This window comes from Gigantopelta aegis, chromosome 4 (assembly GCF_016097555.1).
Source record: "Gigantopelta aegis isolate Gae_Host chromosome 4, Gae_host_genome, whole genome shotgun sequence".
NCBI lineage: Eukaryota > Metazoa > Mollusca > Gastropoda > Neomphalida > Peltospiridae > Gigantopelta > Gigantopelta aegis.
The window spans coordinates 118558406-118581104 of record NC_054702.1 but is presented as its reverse complement, the minus strand read 5'-3'; the positions used below and the strand labels follow the sequence as shown (position 1 = coordinate 118581104).

The following is a 22699-nucleotide window of genomic DNA, read 5'->3' as shown; positions in this document are numbered from 1 at the left end:
GACCGGTACTGTTTCCTGATGGACACAGACACAGGCAGCATGAAGACGACTGGTGACAGTTAATCTATTCTGATTGACCGGTACTGTTTCCTGATGGACACAGGCAGCATGAAGACGACTGGTGACAGTTAATCTATTCTGATTGACCGGTACTGTTTCCTGATGGACACAGACACAGGCAGCATGAAGACGACTGGTGACAGTTAATCTATTCTGATTGACCGGTACTGTTTCCTGATGGACACAGGCAGCATGAAGACGACTGGTGACAGTTAATCTATTCTGATTGACCGGTACTGTTTCCTGATGGACACAGGCAGCATGAAGACGACTGGTGACAGTTAATCTATTCTGATTGACCGGTACTGTTTCCTGATATGCCACAGCTAAGACTGACAGAATTTAAGTGATTTGAAAATAACAAGATAAACATGGATAAACGCTTATGCTTTTTACTATCACTTTTGAAAATAACGAAAACATTCTACTCTTGAAGAAGAAAACCCCACTGATCAAGATATATACCCATAATGAAGGATGTTGTCTGCTTCATGAAGAAAGTCATCATATAATCACAATCTATCTGATGGAATCGTAATACATAAAAAGACAATCCCTGTTTATTATAAAATAACAGTCAGAGTAGAATATCTACAATTATTCCTCTTAAAGGAAAAGAAAGAAAGAAATGTTTTATTTAACGACGCACTCAACACATTTTATTTTACGGTAGACATATGGTTAAGAACCACACAGATTTTGAGAGGAAACCTGCTGTCGCCACTACATGGGCTACTCTTTCCGATTAGCAGCAAGAGATATTTTATTTGCGCTTCCCACAGGCAGGATAGCACAAACCATAGCCTTTGTTGAACCACTTATGGATCACTGGTCGGTGCAAGTGGTTTACACCTACCCATTGAGCCTTGCGGAGCACTCACTCAGGGTTTGGAGTCGGTATCTGGATTAAAAATCCCATGCCTCGACTGGGATCCGAACCCAGTACCTACCAGCATGTAGACCGATGGCCTAACCACGACGCCACCGAGGCCGGTCCTCTTAAAGGAATGCTCGCGTTAAAGGCATATTCAACAATAATATTCAAATGCACATTATTGCTTAATATCAACAAGTATGTTATTATATTTAATTAAAAATAAAACAGTTAAATATAACGGGCAAAGCCATTTTATTCCATTCCAGTGATTACGCCCTTTGCGAGCCAGTGGTTACGTAATAGTTACCGTGTCACGTCAGGAATTAGAACTGAAGAAACAAACGTATCTGATTTTTGTGGGATGATGAAACAGGCGTACATCGCAATGTTCTGTAATAATATCCATCCCAGTAATCCAGCAATAAGTATATATATTTTTCAATACAAAATAAACCACTAATGTCAAAGTGGCTACAAAACAAGTCGAAATAACTGTATCATGTTTTAATGTTTTTTAGATAAATTATAGTAAGAGAACTGCTGTGTGAAATTTGACAAAGTAAATGAAATACTCTGGCCAATAGGAGTACTTATGTTTGGTTTTTATTACGTACTCTCAAAGTATTTCTGGCAGAAAGTCTAAGGCTACTGAAAGAATTATAAGCTCTCTTAAGCAATACTGTATCTTCTTGCAAGTCCATTTGCATTGCACAGCGAGATCGCAAAGTGGCCAAAGTTTAGTCAATTAGTGCCCAGATCACTATTTATAGACAATCTTTAGTGATGGAGTCTTACAACGGCTGATCTACAGATAATCCCTACACTAGTAAGATACACTATAATAGATCATGAAGATATTTCTTGATGTTATTATACAACACTAAGTAGAACAAAACATTATAAGCCCTACTGACAGACATACAGATTCATTTAGTTTTTCGGCTGTTCTGTGATTTTGAACATGACAGTTTGGCGTATCTGTGTCCACCAGTGGTTTTCCTGTTAGACAAACAAGATTCATGTCAGGAATTAATTGCTGCTTTCTGCTATAAAAATAACTGTGTGTGCACTGAACTTGTGGTTTGTTGTATTAGTCAACACTTGACATAATTGACTCAGAATTCAACCGGTGCTAGACATCATTTCCTACTTACGCTGTTATATATACTAAAACGCAAAAGAAACACAGGTTCTCATTAAATTGGATTTAAAATATAAAAAATACAACACTAAATGCGGATTTCAACATTTATTTTGAAGCCACTCCAATTTTGCACACACTGGTATTGGAAATTTTGGATTGAATTCATTTTTGGATATTGTTTCATTTCATAAAGCAGGGTGGGGATTCATGTTGAAAAATGTGAAAAAGACGACCTGTAGCGGCACACAGCGGCATTAACTCATTGTCTGAAGACATGAAGTTGTGTTCTGTGGTTGAATGTAAACCCACCCCACACCATCAGACTAACCCCGCCCCATCGGTCGGCCTGCAGAACGCAGAACTCGGAGTAACGTTCATGTCGACGTTGCCATACTCGGATTCAGCCATCAGCGTTGGAAAGGTTGAAATGGCTCATCCGTAAACAAAACTTGTTGCCACTGGACACGTCGCCATTGTTGATGTTGTTGTGCCCACTGTTGACGTCATTGGTGGTGCCGAGGGGTCAATATTGGTCCCACAAAGGGACGGTGGTTACGAAGTCCTGCTGCCCTCAGATGGTGGCGGACAGTATCGGCGGACACTGGACCACGTGTGCCATGCACCTGGTGAACGGTGTGAGTTGCTGGCATCATCCGATTCCTAAGGTGGGTAACCCAGATGTACCGGTCTTGGGCTGCGGTTGTCACCCTCGGGCGGCCGGTGCATGGTCGATCATTCACAGATCCAGTGATTAATTTTTGACGTTGGGAAAGTCGTGCGACTGTCGAATAATGGCATCCCAATTGGTTGGCTACAGCAGTACGAGTTTCCGGCTTGCAACATCCCGATGGCCATCCCTTGCTGGACTTGCATCAGTCGCGGCATTTGGAAAAATTTATTCTGTTGTATCCCACCAGGTATGTCAACTTTTAGAGCATTTCATTGAGCGTGTTTGCATTGGATTCACGATATAGGTACAGCACGTGCAAATAACATGTTTTGAGAATCCGTTACATCACTCAGGTAATAAAATGGACACGCGGGTGGGACCGCAGTGTCCATTAGCACTGTTCACGTTCAATTCCACCAAAGATATTGCTTTAAAAAGTGTATTTCCTTCTCACTGTCAGGACCTGCGTTTGTTTTGTGTTGTAGTATAGGTCACCAGATTACTGTGATTTCTGGCCAAGTGGTGGGATCACACTTAATGTACCAGTTCCTCTCACTCTCATTTTAAGGTTGCACACCACCGTTTATTTCTGCATGCATTTCAATACAATCTCTATGTTAGAATATATTTTGAGAAAAATAAAACAATATAGAGAGTGCTATTTTTAGGAAGTATTCTCCCTTGATAACTACCATGCAAAACATTGACATGTGTTGACCACAAACATGTTCAGTTATCCACTGTTATGCCAGAGCACCACCTCATTTTGGTATTCTATAGATGGCAGTATACCACATACACAGTTGTTATCAGATGGTACTAACACTAACAGGTCATTTAAAAAAACTACTTGTAATCAGCAAACAAAGATTTCAAAAGGCATTTCAATATTTTATACAATTTTTAAATGAAGAACTACTTCCTAAACCGGCCTATTTTAAGCTGTTACAACAAGTAACGACACTGCAAATGGTGGGATGGTGTCTTAAACGCTGGTCTTAAAACTGTATCTGTGAACAAGTATGTGTACAGTGATACCAAACTTGTGTCACTACTGAAACATAAACCACTGTTTACGAAGCCTCATTAGTCACGTGAAGGTTGTTACACTTCTCAGTCTATTTATATCTGTACACTGATCACATACCCAAACCCAACCAGTGTCCCACAACTGGTATATCAAAGGTTGTGGTGTGTACTGTCCTGTCTGTGGCACAGTGCAAAAAAAAAGATGGCTTGTTACTGAAAAAGGTAGCAGGTTTTCTCTGAAGACTATTGTGAGAATTATGAAAAGTTGCTGGAGACATTTTGTTCAGCTGATAGCTCTCGACTGCAGGCGACTTTGCTAAAAAAGAAACATTTCTTGTGTTGTCTTGAGAAAAATATCTATCATGTTTGATATTTTAGGCCTCTGATGGCAAAATTCTAACCATGTGCAGGCAATGTGACGTATCAGTTGAGCTGAACTCACCAACCGTCCAACAGAAACCTGAAAAATGTATGAGAGGGACATCATTACATGACAGATGTACGAGAGGGACATCATTACATGACAGATGTACGAGAGGGACATCATTACATGACAGATGTACGAGAGGAACATCATTACATGACAGATGTACGAGAGGGACATCATTACATGACAGATGTACGAGAGGGACATCATTACATGACAGATGTACAAGAGGAACATCATTACATGACAGAAGTACGAGAGGGACATCATTACATGACAGATGTACGAGAGGAACATCATTACATGACAGATGTACGAGGGGGACATCATTACATGACAGATGTACGAGAGGGACATCATTACATGACAGATGTACGAGAGGGACATCATTACATGACAGATGTACGAGAGGGACATCATTACATGACAGATGTACGAGAGGGACATCATTACATGACAGAAGTACGAGAGGGACATCATTACATGACAGATGTACGAGAGGGACATCATTACATGACAGATGTACGAGAGGGACATCATTACATGACAGATGTACGAGAGGTACATCATTACATGACAGATGTACGAGAGGAACATCATTACATGACAGATGTACGAGGGGAACATCATTACATGACAGATGTACGAGGGGGACATCATTACATGACAGATGTACGAGAGGGACATCATTACATGACAGATGTACGAGAGGGACATCATTACATGACAGATGTACGAGAGGGACATCATTACATGACAGATGTACGAGAGGTACATCATTACATGACAGATGTACGAGAGGGACATCATTACATGACAGATGTACGAGAGGGACATCATTACATGACAGATGTACGAGAGGGACATCATTACATGACAGATGTACGAGAGGGACATCATTACATGACAGATGTACGAGAGGGACATCATTACATGACAGATGTTAGAGAGGGACATCATTACATGACAGAAGTACGAGAGGGACATCATTACATGACAGATGTACGAGAGGGACATCATTACATGACAGATGTACGAGAGGGACATCATTACATGACAGATGTACGAGAGGAACATCATTACATGACAGATGTATGAGAGGGACATCATTACATGACCGGCCTCGGTGGCGTCGTGGCAGACCATCGGTCTACAGGCTGGTAGGTACTGGGTTCGGATCCCAGTCGAGGCATGGGATTTTTAATCCAGATACCGACTCCAAACCCTGAGTGAGTGCTCCGCAAGGCTCAATGGGTAGGTGTAAACCACTTGCACCGACCAGTGATCCATAACTGGTTCAACAAAGGCCATGGTTTGTGCTATCCTGCCTGTGGGAAGCGCAAATAAAAGATCCCTTGCTGCCTGTCGTAAAGAAGAGTAGCCTATGTGGCGACAGCGGGTTTCCTCTAAAAACAGTGTCAGAATGACCATATGTTTGACGTCCAATAGCCGATGATAAGATTAAAAATCAATGTGCTCTAGTGGCGTCGTTAAATAAAACAAACTTTACTTTTCATTACATGACATAAGTATGAGAGGGACATCATTACATGACATAAGTAAGAGAGGGACATCATTACACAACAGATGTATGAGAGGGACATCATTACATGACAGATGTACGAGAGGAACATCATTACATGCCAGATGTACGAGAGGGACATCATTACATGACAGATGTACAGATGTACGAGAGGAACATCATTACATGACAGATGTACGAGAGGAACATCATTACATGACAGATGTACGAGAGGAACATCATTACATGACAGATGTACGAGAGGGACATCATTACATGACAGATGTACGAGAGGGACATCATTACATGACAGATGTACGAGAGGAACATCATTACATGACAGATGTATGAGAGGGGCATCATTACATGACGGATGTATGAGGGACATCATTACATGACAGAAGTATGAGAGGGACATCATTACATGACAGATGTATGAGAGGGACATCATTACATGACATAAGTATGAGAGGGACATCATTACATGACAGATGTACGAGAGGGACATCATTACATGACAGATGTACGAGAGGAACATCATTACATGACAGATGTACGAGAGGGACATCATTACATGACAGATGTACGAGAGGAACATCATTACATGACAGATGTATGAGAGGGGCATCATTACATGATGGATGTATGAGGGACATCATTACATGACAGAAGTATGAGAGGGACATCATTACATGACATAAGTATGAGAGGGACATCATTACATGACAGATGTATGAGAGGGACATCATTACATGACAGATGTATGAGAGGGACATCATTACATGACCGGCCTCGGTGGCGTCGTGGCAGGCCATCGGTCTACAGGCTGGTAGGTACTGGGTTCGGATCCCAGTCGAGGCATGGGATTTTTAATCCAGATACCGACTCCAAACCCTGAGTGAGTGCTCCGCAAGGCTCAATGGGTAGGTGTAAACCACTTGCACCGACCAGTGATCCATAACTGGTTCAACAAAGGCCATGGTTTGTGCTATCCTGCCTGTGGGAAGCGCAAATAAAAGATCCCTTGCTGCCTGTCGTAAAGAAGAGTAGCCTATGTGGCGACAGCGGGTTTCCTCTAAAAACAGTGTCAGAATGACCATATGTTTGACGTCCAATAGCCGATGATAAGATTAAAAATCAATGTGCTCTAGTGGCGTCGTTAAATAAAACAAACTTTACTTTTCATTACATGACATAAGTATGAGAGGGACATCATTACATGACATAAGTATGAGAGGGACATCATTACATGACATAAGTATGAGAGGGACATCATTACATGACAGATGTACGAGAGGGACATCATTACACAACAGATGTATGAGAGGGACATCATTACATGACAGAAGTATTAGAGGGACATCATTACACGAAAGATGTATGAGAGGGACATCATTACATGACAGATGTATGAGAGGGACATCATTACACGAAAGATGTATGAGAGGGACATCATTACATGACAGATGTATGAGAGGGATATCATTACATGACATAAGTAAGAGAGGGACATCATTACACGAAAGATGTATGAGAGGGACATCATTACATGACAGATGTATGAGAGGGACATCATTACATGACATAAGTATGAGAGGGACATCATTACACGAAAGATGTATGAGAGGGACATCATTACATGACAGATGTATGAGAGGGACATCATTACACGAAAGATGTATGAGAGGGACATCATTACATGACAGATGTATGAGAGGGACATCATTACAGGACAGATGTATGAGAGGGACATCATTACATGAAAGATGTATGAGAGGGACATCATTACATGACAGAAGTATGCAAACTATCTGACCATTTAGCTCATTATGTGTGGTGAAACAATTGAACAAAATGTCTCTAGTAATGTTCTGCAGCAAGATTAAGATATCCGAATGTAAAACAAGACAGTATGTACGCAGGCAGCATTTTATAACAAAAGTAAACAGTGGTCGTGAAGGAAATAGGTGGACACGTTGAACAATGGAGAACAAGAGTACCGGTGAGGTACATGATACACCCATCATGAGTTTGATGGAAAACCACAGATATTAATGAATATGTTACAGGTATGATTCAATTCTAATTATGTAAAATTTTTGCAATGGGATGGATGAATAGTTTGTCTTGGACCAACCACCATCCCAAGTGGTTTGATGGTCCTATATGCATCTGTATGAAAGATATGGTCCAGACTTGGATTTACTGTTATGTGCAGTAGACTGTAAAAAGTAGGTCACAGTGACCTAGTAATAGTATGTGGCACCGCTATCCCAAGTTGTTCCTACAGGTGAGGTTTGATGGTCCTGTATGCATCTGTATGCAAGATGTGGTCCGGACAAGAATTTACTGTTATATGCAGTAGACCGTGAAACGTAGTTCACAGTGCCCTAGTAATAGTATGTGACACCGCCATCCCAAGTTGTTGCTTTATGCAAGATATGGTCAGGACAAGAAAAAGCTAACAGACGTATGGATGGACGGACGGACGTACGGACAGACAACGAAATACCATAATAGGACCCGTCATAGATGGGCGTATAAAAAGCTGGTTAGAATATTACCATCAAGCACATATGACATACATCTAGGTCAGGGATTTCCCATTGCACATTGATGCTAATATGTACATAGCAGGGGTGGGGAAAAGCCCTTTTCTCCCGGTCTGGTACCGATTCTCGATCTCTGAGACCGAAATTATTTTTTAAAAACGTGTGTTTGCCGTCAGTATCTCATGCATGATTTAAAACAATAAATAAATAGTGGTCAATATGGCCAGTGGCAAGACGTCTGTGATTTTGAAGTCTGCCTAAGTATATATCATCAGTCACTGAAGTGGGACCTACAGTAGTGTCAATCCACAGCCACTAGGCTAGACATTAATTTTGTCAAAGTTGCTGAGCCGGTATTAAACAGATGTTAACAATAAAACCATTCTTGGTGAGAGAGCGATCAAGGTATTACACTCCAATTAAAACAAAGGACCCAGAGTTTGCAACTGGTTACAATCAACACCTGTCAACACCTATGTACAGAGCTTTGTCGGGTCCAGTGTCCCAGTCCGAAGCAAGAGACTTTTGTGCAATACAAACTGCTTGAAATAGCATAAAATATACTGAAATAATCTATAAATGTATTTATTTTTGACTGTTCAATGTAGTCTATCCAATAATTATAAAGGATTTTAAAATTAACAAAAGGTTTCCACTTTTTTGTTAACAAGTGGGAGTAAGCAGACAGCTACATGTACTGGTTATCTCAAGAGCAGTAGAGGTCAAACGTCATCCAATCAGTGATGACGTTATTAATCTCTTTGTCTAAACATGTGCTAGCTCAGGCAAATGCTTCAACGGTGCGATCTTTTATTAATTTTCAGGACACAGTACTGAATACTCGTACTTTTTATACATATATGGGATTTAAATTCATAACTTTTATTCCTTTTTTATATTATTTATTCCATTATGTAAAATATATACAATTTGTGGGGGTTTTTTTTATTCCTTTCTTTTTTCCCCCTCCCCCCCCCTCCGTTAATGATGACATCAAGCGGGACCGATTGACAATTTTATTTTTCCCCACCCCTGGTACATAGCCAACAGACGAACGACGAAATAAATTAAGTCAAAGGAAATCCCGAATGTTTTTATGCATGTAGTGTTTTACATTTAAAAGATAAAGAAAAAGTAGGATATGTTTATTTTGTTGGGAGGGGGAGGGGGAGGGGGACAGAACTCTTACTATGGCTGAAACTCAGGACAGTCCCTCTGACGAACGATTACAGCTTTTGCATGAATGATTTGTCGTTTATGTTAATATTGGTTTTGTATAACCGACAGGCGAACGACAAAATCGTACGTGCCAAATTTTATGCCGTGCGTACCTCTGATTGTTATCCACACATTGTCCTGTTTGTTATGTTTGGCCAGGTAGATATATGAATGTAAAACAAGACAGTACATACCTCTGATTGCGATCCACGCATCGTCCTGTTTGTTATGTTTGGCCAGGTCTTCCAGACTGACTTCCAGCACTTTGCCGCCCACACTCGTCAGATCTTGACCACTTCGACCCAGTCGAATCCAGTCCATTAACGAGTGACCCGGCTTTAAGGCCACCTTCTTTCTCTCCGGGGTTAGCGTTGCAGAAATACGCTGTGCAGAGTTACTGGCGGGAAACTGTGGTGCCGAAAGGTTGAGACCCGCCATTTTGGTGGTAGCACTATTACCACTGCTAGCACTACTGTGGACTGGCGAGTCGACTTTGGACTTACCACACCCCAGTTTGGCAGACCTGCAAAACATGAAGAGTTAAAAGTCTGTTTGCTTTGTTGAACGACACCACTGGAGCAGATCGATAAATTAATCATTGACTATTGGATGTCAAACATTTGGTAATTCTGACTCGTAGTCATCAGAGAAAACCCGCTACATTTTTTCTAATGCAGCAAGGGATCTTTTATATGCACTTTCCCACAGACAGGAAAACACATACCACGGCCTTTGTCCAGTTGTAGAGGACTGGTTAGAACAAGAAAAAACCCAATCACCGAGGTAGTTTGATCCTGCAACTCAAGCACCTCAAGCAAGCACTCAACCGACTGAGCTAAATCCCGGCCCAACATGAAGGGAGACACTTGTACCATTTACAGTGGAAACCACAGGCATTCTCGGTAGCACTCTCGGTAGCACTGTATTCTCAACTACAAGTGGAAACCACAGGCGTTCTCGGTAGCACTGTATTCAACTACAAGTGGAAACCACAGGCGTTCTCGGTAGCACTCTCGGTAGCACTGTATTCTCAACTACAAGTGGAAACCACAGGCGTTCTCGGTAGCACTCTCGGTAGCACTGTATTCTCAACTACAAGTGGAAACCACAGGCATTCTCGGTAGCACTCTCGGTAGCACTCTCGGTAGCACTGTATTCTCACCTACAAGTGGAAACCACAGGCATTCTCGGTCGCACTCTTGGTAGCACTGTATTCTCAACTACAAGTGGAAACCACAGGCGTTCTCGGTAGCAATGTATTCTCAACTACAAGTGGAAACCACAGGCATTCTCGGTAGCACTCTCGGTAGCACTGTATTCTTAACTACAAGTGGAAACCACAGGCGTTCTCGGTAGCACTGTATTCTCAACTACAAGTGAAAACCACAGGCGTTCTCGGTAGCACTGTATTCTCAACTACAAGTGGAAACCACAGGCGTTCTCGGTAGCACTGTATTCTCAACTACAAGTGGAAACCACAGGCGTTCTCGGTAGCACTGTATTCTCAACTACAAGTGGAAACCACAGGCGTTCTCGGTAGCACTGTATTCTCAACTACAAGTGGAAACCACAGGCATTCTCGGTAGCACTCTCGGTAGCACTGTATTCTCAACTACAAGTGGAAACCACAGGCGTTCTTGGTAGCACTGTATTCTCAACTACAAGTGGAAACCACAGGCATTCTCGGTAGCACTGTATTCTCAACTACAAGTGGAAACCACAGGCGTTCTCGGTAGCACTCTCGGTAGCACTGTATTCTCAACTACAAGTGGAAACCACAGGTGGCGTCGGTACCACTGTATTCTCAACTACAAGTGAAAACCACAGGCGGCGTTGGTACCACTGTATTGTCAACTACAAGTGAAAACCACAGGCATCCTTGGTACCATTGTATTCTCAACTACAAGTGGGCAGAAATAATGAAGTGTATCAAGTTAGAATTAAATTTATGTTACATTCATTGCAACATAACGTCATCCCATTGGTTCAAGTATATATAATAACAGGAGTTTGTTACTTTCTTAATGAACGCAAAAATTATGTCGTCAGGGAACATCATATCTGATTTTACATGGGCAAGTTGTCTTATTGAGCGTTATTGTTTATCGACCAAAAATAATTCAAAATAAAGTATGCACTTTTAGTCTTATTATTCAGTGTTCGAAATAAGCACTTGTCTGTTTGTCCTGACAAGTGATAACCTGCTGGAACAAGCAAAATGTACCTTAGTCCCACGGACAAGTAAAAATATATAATGCTGTTTAATTTTGAGCAACCAAAAACATTGTCCTTGCTCTTGAATAAAACTAACAACTTATTTGGACAAGTAAAAATATTGATGGACAAGCAGATTTGTAGATGTACTTGTCCAGTGGACTAGTGAAACATTCTGAGTATTTCTATAACGGTTATTAGCAAGTATGATTCAAATTTAATTATACGTATCGTCTCTTATTTCTTTTACCTTCATCTGGCATATATGCAGGGCTTCTAGAAAAAAAAAATTAATCCACTAGCCATGATTAAAAATTCACCAGCCCTACTTTACTTTTAAGTTAATACAATTTTGCTAAATAATAGTAATAATCAGATATGTCACCTAAAGAGGGAGATAGAGCTTAAAAACACTAACATTGTGGGTTGGGGTAGGGTCAGGATATTTTTGTTTACAAAATTAGACTTAACTGCAAAATTTGACCAAAATATATCACTAGCTGTCAGACATGGCAATAGTAGTTATTTACTAGCCCAACATTGAATATCACTAGCCATGGGAGTGGAGCTACCATAATCTAGAATCCCTGTCGGGCATGGCAATAGTAGTTATTTACTAGCCCAACATTGAATATCACTAGCCATGGGAGTGGGGCTACCATAATCTAGAAGCTCTGAATATATGTAAGATGTAATGGCATGCTAGACTGGATGATTATGAAAAAGTGTCAAATCTGTCTTTTCCCATTATTCAACATACATTGTAGATAACAGTAAAGGAAAAATCATAACGGTAAAGACACATGACATGGTGTTTGTTCCATCTGCAATGCACTTCAGTAATGCAATCATGCAAATGGTTTTTAAATACAGATTTACTGAATAAAAAAATATAAATGATGGGTTTCTATGCTTCCAGGATACTTTAAAAATTAAACAGTAAAGTGTGACATTCAAAAATTGAAAAAATGTATTTTTAAGAATTAAAAATTACATGCCTATAAATATACCCAGCTAGTATTCAGGTACTTAACATGTTGATCTAAGCTTGACATAGATGTGACTACACCACTTGGTGGATAATTTTCAAACTAACCAAATTTTGGGTCCTTTTTGTAGATAATATAATGGTAAAGACAATAAAATGAAAAATAAAAGGCGCAACCTAAAGTTGTATGCAGCATAGTTTTATTTTAATATTTTAAATTGAAATTTAAGAAACTAATGTATTTGTGAGTGGTTTATTTACAATTTGCAGTTTAAAGGCAAACACTTAGTATTTTGTGGAGTTTAGCAATTCTATAACGATAACATAATGATAACGTGCTTTTGTACACAATAATGGAGTGGACATTTTGGGTATATATAATTTTAACCACAAGCTTTTCTAATGGATCTACATGGCCAAATATCATATCTAATGCATCAAGTGATGATGCTTTTTATGTGTATCTCTGTTTATTTACATTTACAATGCTCCAGTCAAATCACTGCTATATGACAGTCGGGGCACAGAAAACAAGATATTTTTAGATATGATCTTAGCAACAAAAATAACATTGTTCCTAGACTAAGAATGTAAGAATACAAACAATAAGCATGAACTAATTATCTGAAGCAATTTAACAACTTCCATGAACACTTCAATGGACTTCGTAATCAAATGTAATTTGAAATGATACACTGTATTCTACACACATACAGTATCCCACCATAGCCAAGACCAATAAGTTGTCATAAGCTCACAGGAAGATCAAAACAAGTTTTAATTCACATGTCCTCCCTACTGTTTGGGCTGTTGCTGTGATTGTCCCAGTTTGTAATGAGGTCACCTTCAACCGTGACCTAAATAATGAGAGCTACAAACAAACATGTACAAGAATGTCACATTTTCAGGGTATAATTTCTAAAGAGACACTAGCCACATGGCCAATGAGTTTATGATTTTCACTGGTTCATTACACTAAAACACTAGGTCAAATAAACCTCCAGGTGTTTATAAATCCACATTACACTTTAATTCAGAATACCTTCAAAACAAGATTAAAGTAAAACAAATATTATATTTTTAACTGAAATGATATAAAATACAAACAGAACACTCGATCAAATGGAATTTGTTGTACCTAACAGTATATGTGCCATATGCTCCGCCCATTGCCCCTCTAGTAAAAGTAAGGAGTATTACAAACCATTAATTCACTTCATACAACAATCATTCTCAACTTACTGCTAAAGTAATACACGTCCCCTCAAATATGTGTATCTTCTAAATTCAAGGGCCATAACTCTGTGAAAAATAGGTAAATCACCATGAAAGTTGAACTTGACTGATAGCTATACATGATAAAGCTATATACAAAATTTCAGCTCAGTGTATTGTGGGGAAAAAAATCCTGAAAACTATATGTGGGACAGATGGACGGACAAACAGACAGACAGACAGACCGACAGACACCTATTGTCCCCTCCGGTTGGACCAGTAGGAGACTAGTAACATATGAGAGTTACACAATGAAAATGGTCTCAGCTTGCCAAACATGACGGTTACTTACTTACCGGTATGTTACTCAGTTTAAACAGTTCACCACTACAGGTTTCACCGTTTCCCCTCTATATTCCTGGGCTACTTTTCCAATCCCATTCATCAGAGATTGCTTCTTTTAAATGTGAATTTCAACTTCTTGTGAATTTTCACCAGCTCTCACATAAATTATTTTTATACAACTGAATACCAACACGCACTACTTCTTCACTACAGATAATTTTTACTGAATGTCTTTTATGAATATCAAATTTTACAACAAGTAGAATAATTTTTTGGCATGCATAAAGGATTTCCCAGACAAACAGAGGCTTGTCATTTGTCTAACAGTATTCATAATGTGTGGAGTGTATCACAAGTGGTCCGTGTCAGGTATAACTAATTACCAACAATACAGTACTGGCTGGGCAGACTTAAATATAATGTTTGACAGGTATAACAATGGGTATTTGTGTTAATTAAAAATAATGTCTGACACATAACAGTAAATATCTGGGTTACTTAAAAATAATATTAGACACATGTATGTAACAATGGGTATATGGGTTACTTAAAAAAGGGCTTTTCCCCACCCATGCAATGGGTATATGGGTTACTTAAAAAAGGGCTTTTCCCCACCCATGCAATGGGTATATGGGTTACTTAAAAAAGGGCTTTTCCCCACCCATGCAATGGGTATATGGGTTACTTTACATGTTAGCAACATTTCCTTTTTATGTTCCAAATGTAAAGTGTGAATGAAAAATAGCCTACACTAAATTAGATCTGCCAGGGCTCACCCTGTCCATTGCCAAATTAGCCAACTGCTCATTGTTATACTAAGTTTCCACAACATTTAGTCTTTGGCTAAGAAAATTTTCCATAAATTATGCACATTTTAATAATTTTCAAGCAAAATACATACCTTACCTAACAAAACATTGGCTAAACCCAAATTTGTTCCAACATTTGAATATCACTAGCCAAGGGAGTGGGGCTACCATAATCTAGAAGCCCTGAGCAAACTGAATGAAGCGATCATTCTCGCTGTTTTGTGTTACTGGTAGAAAACTGGTGAAGAAGAATGAGTGCTTCCATCGGTGTAAACAGGATTAGTATGGTTTGGGTTTTATCATTGCTTGGTTCAAACTGAACACATCCATCAAAAATAGATACAAAAAAAAGAAAGAAGAAGTTTGTTTTGTTTAATTACACCACTAGAGCACATTGATTAATTAATCATCAACTATTGGATGTCAAACATTTGGTAATTCTGACATATAGTCTGAGAGGAAACCCGCTATATTTTGCCATTAGTAGCAAGGGATCTTCTATATATGCACCATCCCACACAGGATAGCACATACCATGGCCTTTGATATACCAGTCATGGTGCATTGGATGGAATGAGAAATAACCCAATGGGCCGACTGCTTGGGATTGATCCTAGACTGACCATGCATCAGGCTTTACCAGTGGGCTACGTCCCGTCCAAACCGATACAGATGACAGTGCATAAAGAGAAATTGAATATCTCAAGTAAAAGCCAATATCAATGAGCTACGTCCCGTCCAAACCGATACAGATGACAGTGCATAAAGAGAAATTGAATATCTCAAGTAAAAGCCAATATCAATGAGCTACGTCCCGTCCAAACCGATACAGATGACAGTGCATAAAGAGAAATTGAATATCTCAAGTAAAAGCCAATATCAATGAGCTACGTCCCGTCCAAACCGATACAGATGACAGTGCATAAAGAGAAATTGAATGTCTCAAGTAAAAGCCAATATCAATGAGCTACGTCCCGTCCAAACCGATACAGATGACAGTGCATAAAGAGAAATTGAATATCTCAAGTAAAAGCCAATATCAATGAGCTATGTCCCGTCCAAACCGATACAGATGACAGTGCATAAAGAGAAATTGAATATCTCAAGTAAAAGCCAATATCAATGAGCTACGTCCCGTCCAAACCGATACAGATGACAGTGCATAAAGAGAAATTGAATATCTCAAGTAAAAGCCAATATCAATGAGCTAATTGCTGCTGTTATATTGTGTTGGATATTTCAATGCCAAACATATAGAGCATATCAGGTTACTACGTTTTGATATCATGGTTATTTGGTTATTTAGATAACTGTGTAACAGGTGAGCTTCAGTGAGCATGTTACACCGTTATCGAACCAAGTCAAATAACATGCAACCCCTTTCAAGTTATATTTTTGTAATATGTTTCAGTCAAAAGTGGTATAGAAACTATTAGTTTTATCGTGTAGCAACTACTACTGGAAAAAAAAGAAGAAGAATGAAATGTTTTATTTAACGACGCACTCAACACATTTTATATATGTTTATATGGCGTCAGACATATGGTTAAGGTCTACACAGATATTGAGGGAGGAAACACGCTGTCGACACTTCATGGGCTATTCTTTTCGATTAGCAGCAAGGGATCTTTTATATGCACCATCCCAGACAGGGTAGCACATACCATGGCTTTTGATGTACCAGTCGTGGTGCACTGACTGGAGCGAGAAATAGCCCAATGGGTCCAATGATGGGAATCGATCCCACACCGACCGTGCATCAAGCGAGCGCTCTACCATTAGGCTACGTCCCGCCCCTCTACTAGTGGGACAATAGCAGGTGCCAGAAAGCATCTTAGGACAGGCATAGCTAACCTAAAAGTTAGGTGTTTCCAAATTTTAAATAAAATACTTTGATTATAAGTCTGTGTCACATTATTACAATTTGTGTAGCTTTGTTTGTGAAAGTTTCTGTGTGACCTGAAGAAGAACTACATCACTGGCTGTTAGTGACTGTGATGTCAGACGCTGTTTGTGAACGTTTCTGTGTGACCTGAAGAAGAACTACATCACTGGCTGCTAGTGACTGTGATGTCAGACGCTGTTTGTGAAAATTTCTGTGTGACCTGAAGAAGAACTACATCACTGGCTGCTAGTGGCTGTGATGTCAGACGCTGTTTGTGAAAGTTTCTGTGTGACCTGAAGAAGAACTACATCACTGGCTGCTAGTGACTGTGATGTCAGACGCTGTTTGTGAACGTTTCTGTGTGAACTGAAGAAGAACTACATCACTGGCTGCTAGTGGCTGTGATGTCAGACGCTGTTTGTGAACGTTTCTGTGTGACCTGAAGAAGAACTACATCACTGGCTGCTAGTGACTGTGATGTCAGACGCTGTTTGTGAACGTTTCTGTGTGACCTGAAGAAGAACTACATCACTGGCTGCTAGTGGCTGTGATGTCAGACGCTGTTTGTGAAAGTTTCTGTGTGACCTGAAGAAGAACTACATCACTGGCTGCTAGTGGCTGTGATGTCAGACGCTGTTTGTGAAAGTTTCTGTGTGACCTGAAGAAGAACTACATCACTGGCTGCTAGTGGCTGTGATGTCAGACGCTGTTTGTGAACGTTTCTGTGTGACCTGAAGAAGAACTACATCACTGGCTGCTAGTGACTGTGATGTCAGACGCTGTTTGTGAACGTTTCTGTGTGACCTGAAGAAGAACTACATCACTGGCTGCTAGTGACTGTGATGTCAGACGCTGTTTGTGAACGTTTCTGTGTGACCTGAAGAAGAACTACATCACTGGCTGCTAGTGGCTGTGATGTCAGACGCTGTTTGTGAACGTTTCTGTGTGACCTGAAGAAGAACTACATCACTGGCTGCTTGTGACTGTGATGTCAGACGCTGTTTGTGAACGTTTCTGTGTGACCTGAAGAAGAACTACATCACTGGCTGCTTGTGACTGTGATGTCAGACGCTGTTTGTGAACGTTTCTGTGTGAACTGAAGAAGAACTACATCACTGGCTGCTAGTGGCTGTGATGTCAGACGCTGTTTGTGAAAGTTTCTGTGTGACCTGAAGAAGAACTACATCACTGGCTGCTAGTGACTGTGATGTCAGACGCTGTTTGTGAACGTTTCTGTGTGAACTGAAGAAGAACTACATCACTGGCTGCTAGTGGCTGTGATGTCAGACGCTGTTTGTGAAAGTTTCTGTGTGACCTGAAGAAGAACTACATCACTGGCTGCTAGTGACTGTGATGTCAGACGCTGTTTGTGAACGTTTCTGTGTGACCTGAAGAAGAACTACATCACTGGCTGCTAGTGACTGTGATGTCAGACGCTGTTCCAATGTAAACATTCTTTGAAGGAAGCTACTTGCTTTTTTGTTTAAAAATGTTTACTTCAAAATGCTGGCTAGTTCCAAATGGGAGCAAATAATGAATAATTGAAAAATAAGAGGTAATTTGAAGTTACAGGAAGTATAAATGTTAATTTTATTTATTTATGCTGTATTGCTGTAAATAGATGTTTGGAAAATGAAAAAACAATCTACCTGAAAATTTAGCAAACATCAGTCATGCACACAACTCATTTCCTAGTGACATGATAACACTTAGAATTATCAGGTAGGGGTTATCAGGTCAATAGGATGCATGGTTGCAGATAAAATGATTTATTAGGACCTATTCATAATCTCAAAGGTTATCTCAAATTTCACACTAAATGATTTTGCACGAAATGTACAAAAATAAAGTTCCCACAAAAATAAAGTATTTAATAATATTCATCAATACCTGGTATGTAAAGTGATTTCTCCACAAGTGTATATTTTAGTTCACCGTAAATGTTTATATTTCTGTGATTGAGAGTACAAAGTGTAATGTAAATGTTTATATTTCTGAGATTGAGAGTACAAAGTGTAATGTAAATGTTTATATTTCTGTGATTGAGAGTACAAAGTGTAATGTAAATGTTTATATTTCTGAGATTGAAAGTACAAAGTGTAATGTAAATGTTTATATTTCTGAGATTGAGAGTACAAAATGTAATCTCAATCAAGCTGATGATATATTTATCAGTGTTACTGGCCAGGCAACATATCAAGTATTAATGTAAATATTCTTGAATAAAAGAATTTTAAACACCAACATCTGTTGTTTTATTTAATTCAAAATTGCTTTGATGCAGTCACCAGCAGTGAAGAAAATGTTCAATTATTAATATATACTGAACTGCAAAAGAAACGTCATTTTCTCCAATGCTAATAAAAATTAAGAAATAATTACTCATTGTGACACATTGTGACATATCGATTCAAGTAAAGCTTGGATGATTAGCCGAAATGCACACTCAAAAACTAACGTGGGTCGAAGATGCAGTTATATCTTGGAAATCTCAAAATGCTTGTGCACCTCGTGGTAGGTATGGGTATAACTGCAAACTTCGATGGCTAGCCTGTCATTTGTCATTTCGATATAAATGCCATGCCACGATTATCAAGAAACCAGCGAGAACAAGATATTGGAAGAATAAGAGCCGGACAGAGTGCACAGATCGTTGCAAATGCATATAACTTCAACGTCAGGACTATCTACCGTCTGCAACATCGGTATAACACCACCAACGACCGCCCGCGCAGTGGTCGTCCCTGAGTCACCACACCACATCAAGATCGCTTTATTGTGCGCCAACATCCGCAAGACCGCTTCACCATGACCACTAAGATGGCTCGCCATAGCATTGGAACACAGCAACGACCCATCAGTGCTGACACGGTCCGTCGCCGCTTGGCCTCCAACAATATTCTTTGTTGAAATCCTGCTCAGGGCCCTATTCTTACAAACCGTCATTGACAGGAACGACTGCAATGGGCCACAGCTCGTCAACATTGGTGCTATCAGGAATGGAGAAGAGTCCTCTTCTCAAATGAAAGTCGATTCTGTATTTCAGCGGCGAATGGCAGAGTACGGGTCTGGCAAAGAAGAGGTGAACGGTACGCAGATGCATGTGTGATGGAGAGAGACCCGTGGGGTGGGAAAAGCATCATGGTTTGGGGAGCCATCGGGATCAACCATAAAGCTGGACCTGTGGTCTTTCGGAATATTGGTCCACGTCGAGGTAATGGCATCATGGCTCTGCGATATATCGACCAAGTCCTTCGAACTCACATTGTGCCCTATTTTGGCCGTCGCCAGAATCACATGTTACAGCAGGACAATGCTCGCGCCCACACTGCCAGAGTCACCAGGGACTTTCTACAGCAGCACAACATCAGAACCATGCCATGGCCTGCCCTCAGTCTGGATTTGAATCCAATAGAGCACTAGCTTGTGGGACGAAGTCCTAAGAAGACTCAATGAAGTGCGACCAAGGCCGATAACTGCAGCAGATCTGAGTGTAGCTTTCCTCAGGATATGGGCCGCGATTCCAATGGCCTTTATCAAGCACCTTATTCACTCCATGTACAGGAGATGTGTGTCTGTGGTCAACGCTCATGGGGGCCACTCGAGGTATTGACTTGCAACGCCCCAACTGACGCCTGCGATGTTAAAAGACATTCTGAGAACTATGAGGAAACATTTCCCAGCCTCTGTTGCAGAAGTGTGCAAAAAATTAACTTTCTCTACGATGCTTCCACTCATGTATTCGTACATTTAAAAAATAAACATACTGATACTTAAAATCCAACTGACGTTTCTTTTGCGGTTCAGTATATAATCTAGGCTGTCTCAGTAAAATAAAATTTTAAAATAATTGAGGGGGGAGAGAGGTGGGTGTGTGGAGAAAATATCACCAATTCTCCTTAAATCACCTTTCTCGATATCAAAGAGCCACACCTGTTCCTCCATGTGTTCATAGTGCTGTAGCAGTTAGACCAAAACGTCCAATCAGTAATTACGTCAAGTGATTACAAAAGATCCAATCAGTAATTACGACACATGATTACAAAAGATCCAATCAGTAATTACGACAAGTGATTACAAAAGATCCAATCAGTAATTACGACACATGATTACAAAAGATCCAATCAGTAATTACGACAAGTGATTACAAAAGATCCAATCAGTAATTACGACACATGATTACAAAAGATCCAATCAGTAATTATGTCAAGCGATTACAAAAGATCCAATCAGTAATTACGACACGTGATTACAAAAGATCCAATCAGTAATTAAGTCAAGTGATTACAAAAGATCCAATCAGTAATATATCAAATTATTACAAAAGATCCAATCAGTAATTACGACAAGTGATTACAAAAGATGCCATTACAAGTGATTACAAAAGATCCAATCAGTAATTACGTCAAGTGATTACAAAAGATCCAATCAGTAATTACGACACATGATTACAAAAGATTCAATCAGTAATTACGACAAGTGATTACAAAAGATCCAATCAGTAATTACGACACGTGATTACAAAAGATCCAATCAGTAATTATGTCAAGCGATTACAAAAGATCCAATCAGTAATTACGACACGTGATTACAAAAGATCCAATCAGTAATTAAGTCAAGCGATTACAAAAGATCCAATCAGTAATTACGACACGTGATTACAAAAGATCCAATCAGTAATTAAGTCAAGTGATTACAAAAGATCCAATCAGTAATATATCAAATGATTACAAAAGATCCAATCAGTAATTACGACAAGTGATTACAAAAGATGCAATTACAAGTGATTACAAAAGATCCAATCAGTAATTACGTCAAGCGATTACAAAAGATCCAATCAGTAATTACGTCAAGTGATTACAAAACATCCAATCAGTAATTACATCAAGTGATTACAAAACATCCAATCAGTAATTACGTCAAGCAATCAGTAATTACGTCAAGTGATTACAAAAGATCCAATCAGTAATTACGTCAAGTGATTACAAAAGATCCAATCAATAATTACGTCAAGTGATTACAAAAGATCCAATCAGTAATTACGTCAAGTGATTACAAAAGAGCGAAATCCACTTGTCCCTCGATTTCGTGGAATTAAAAAACATTTCATCATCAGTAATACGGTCACTGCTAAAACGACTGAAACCATGTTTTTGTCAAGCAATCAAATTTAAAGTGAATATTATCATTACAAATAAAATAAAAGCAGGTGCGTCGAAAGCGGTACGGCCAGTATACGGCCATACTACTTTTTGGGCCAGAAACATTTTTTTCTCTTCCTGTGGTGCTCTCATACAATCTAATTAAAATTAGCTCCACTATTACATGTAGATCTAACAGCAGCCCGTTGGAGCTCATGTCCAGTTGACCTTTCATTCGACCAATCAAAACCTTACTTGCAAAATCATGCCAGTGATTTGAAAAGAATTTGAAAACATTCGGGTTTATGCCAAGGGTATACAAAATGATTCGGGTGAATTATGAAGTATAACGGAAACTAATTTCAATATAAAATTTTACATAAAATTTGTTTCAAGATGAAAAAAAACAAAAACGTGATGGTATAGCCATAAAATCTGTTTATACTAGGGCAATTCCACGGTAACTGATGCAACATTCAGACATTTTTTAACGTCTTGATTTTTTTGATTTTTTTTAAGTTTTCAATAAAATTCTTAAGTGTGTTTTTGATTGAAATAAATATGTTGTGACAAAGTCATGTCAGAAAAAAATTTCATTGCATA

The 22699-nt window shown here is 39.4% G+C and overlaps 1 protein-coding gene across 1 annotated transcript in view; it reads right to left on the bottom strand.

The window, feature by feature from the left end:
- LOC121371907 (cytochrome b5 reductase 4-like) overlaps positions 1–22699 on the bottom strand; it is a 93789-nt gene that overhangs the window by 44284 nt on the left and 26806 nt on the right. Inside the window, exon 2 of the mRNA XM_041498148.1 lies at positions 9694–10022. Within this exon, the coding sequence (XP_041354082.1) occupies positions 9694–9937 (244 nt within the window). The 5' untranslated portion in view covers positions 9938–10022. The remainder of the gene's footprint in view (positions 1–9693; positions 10023–22699) is intronic.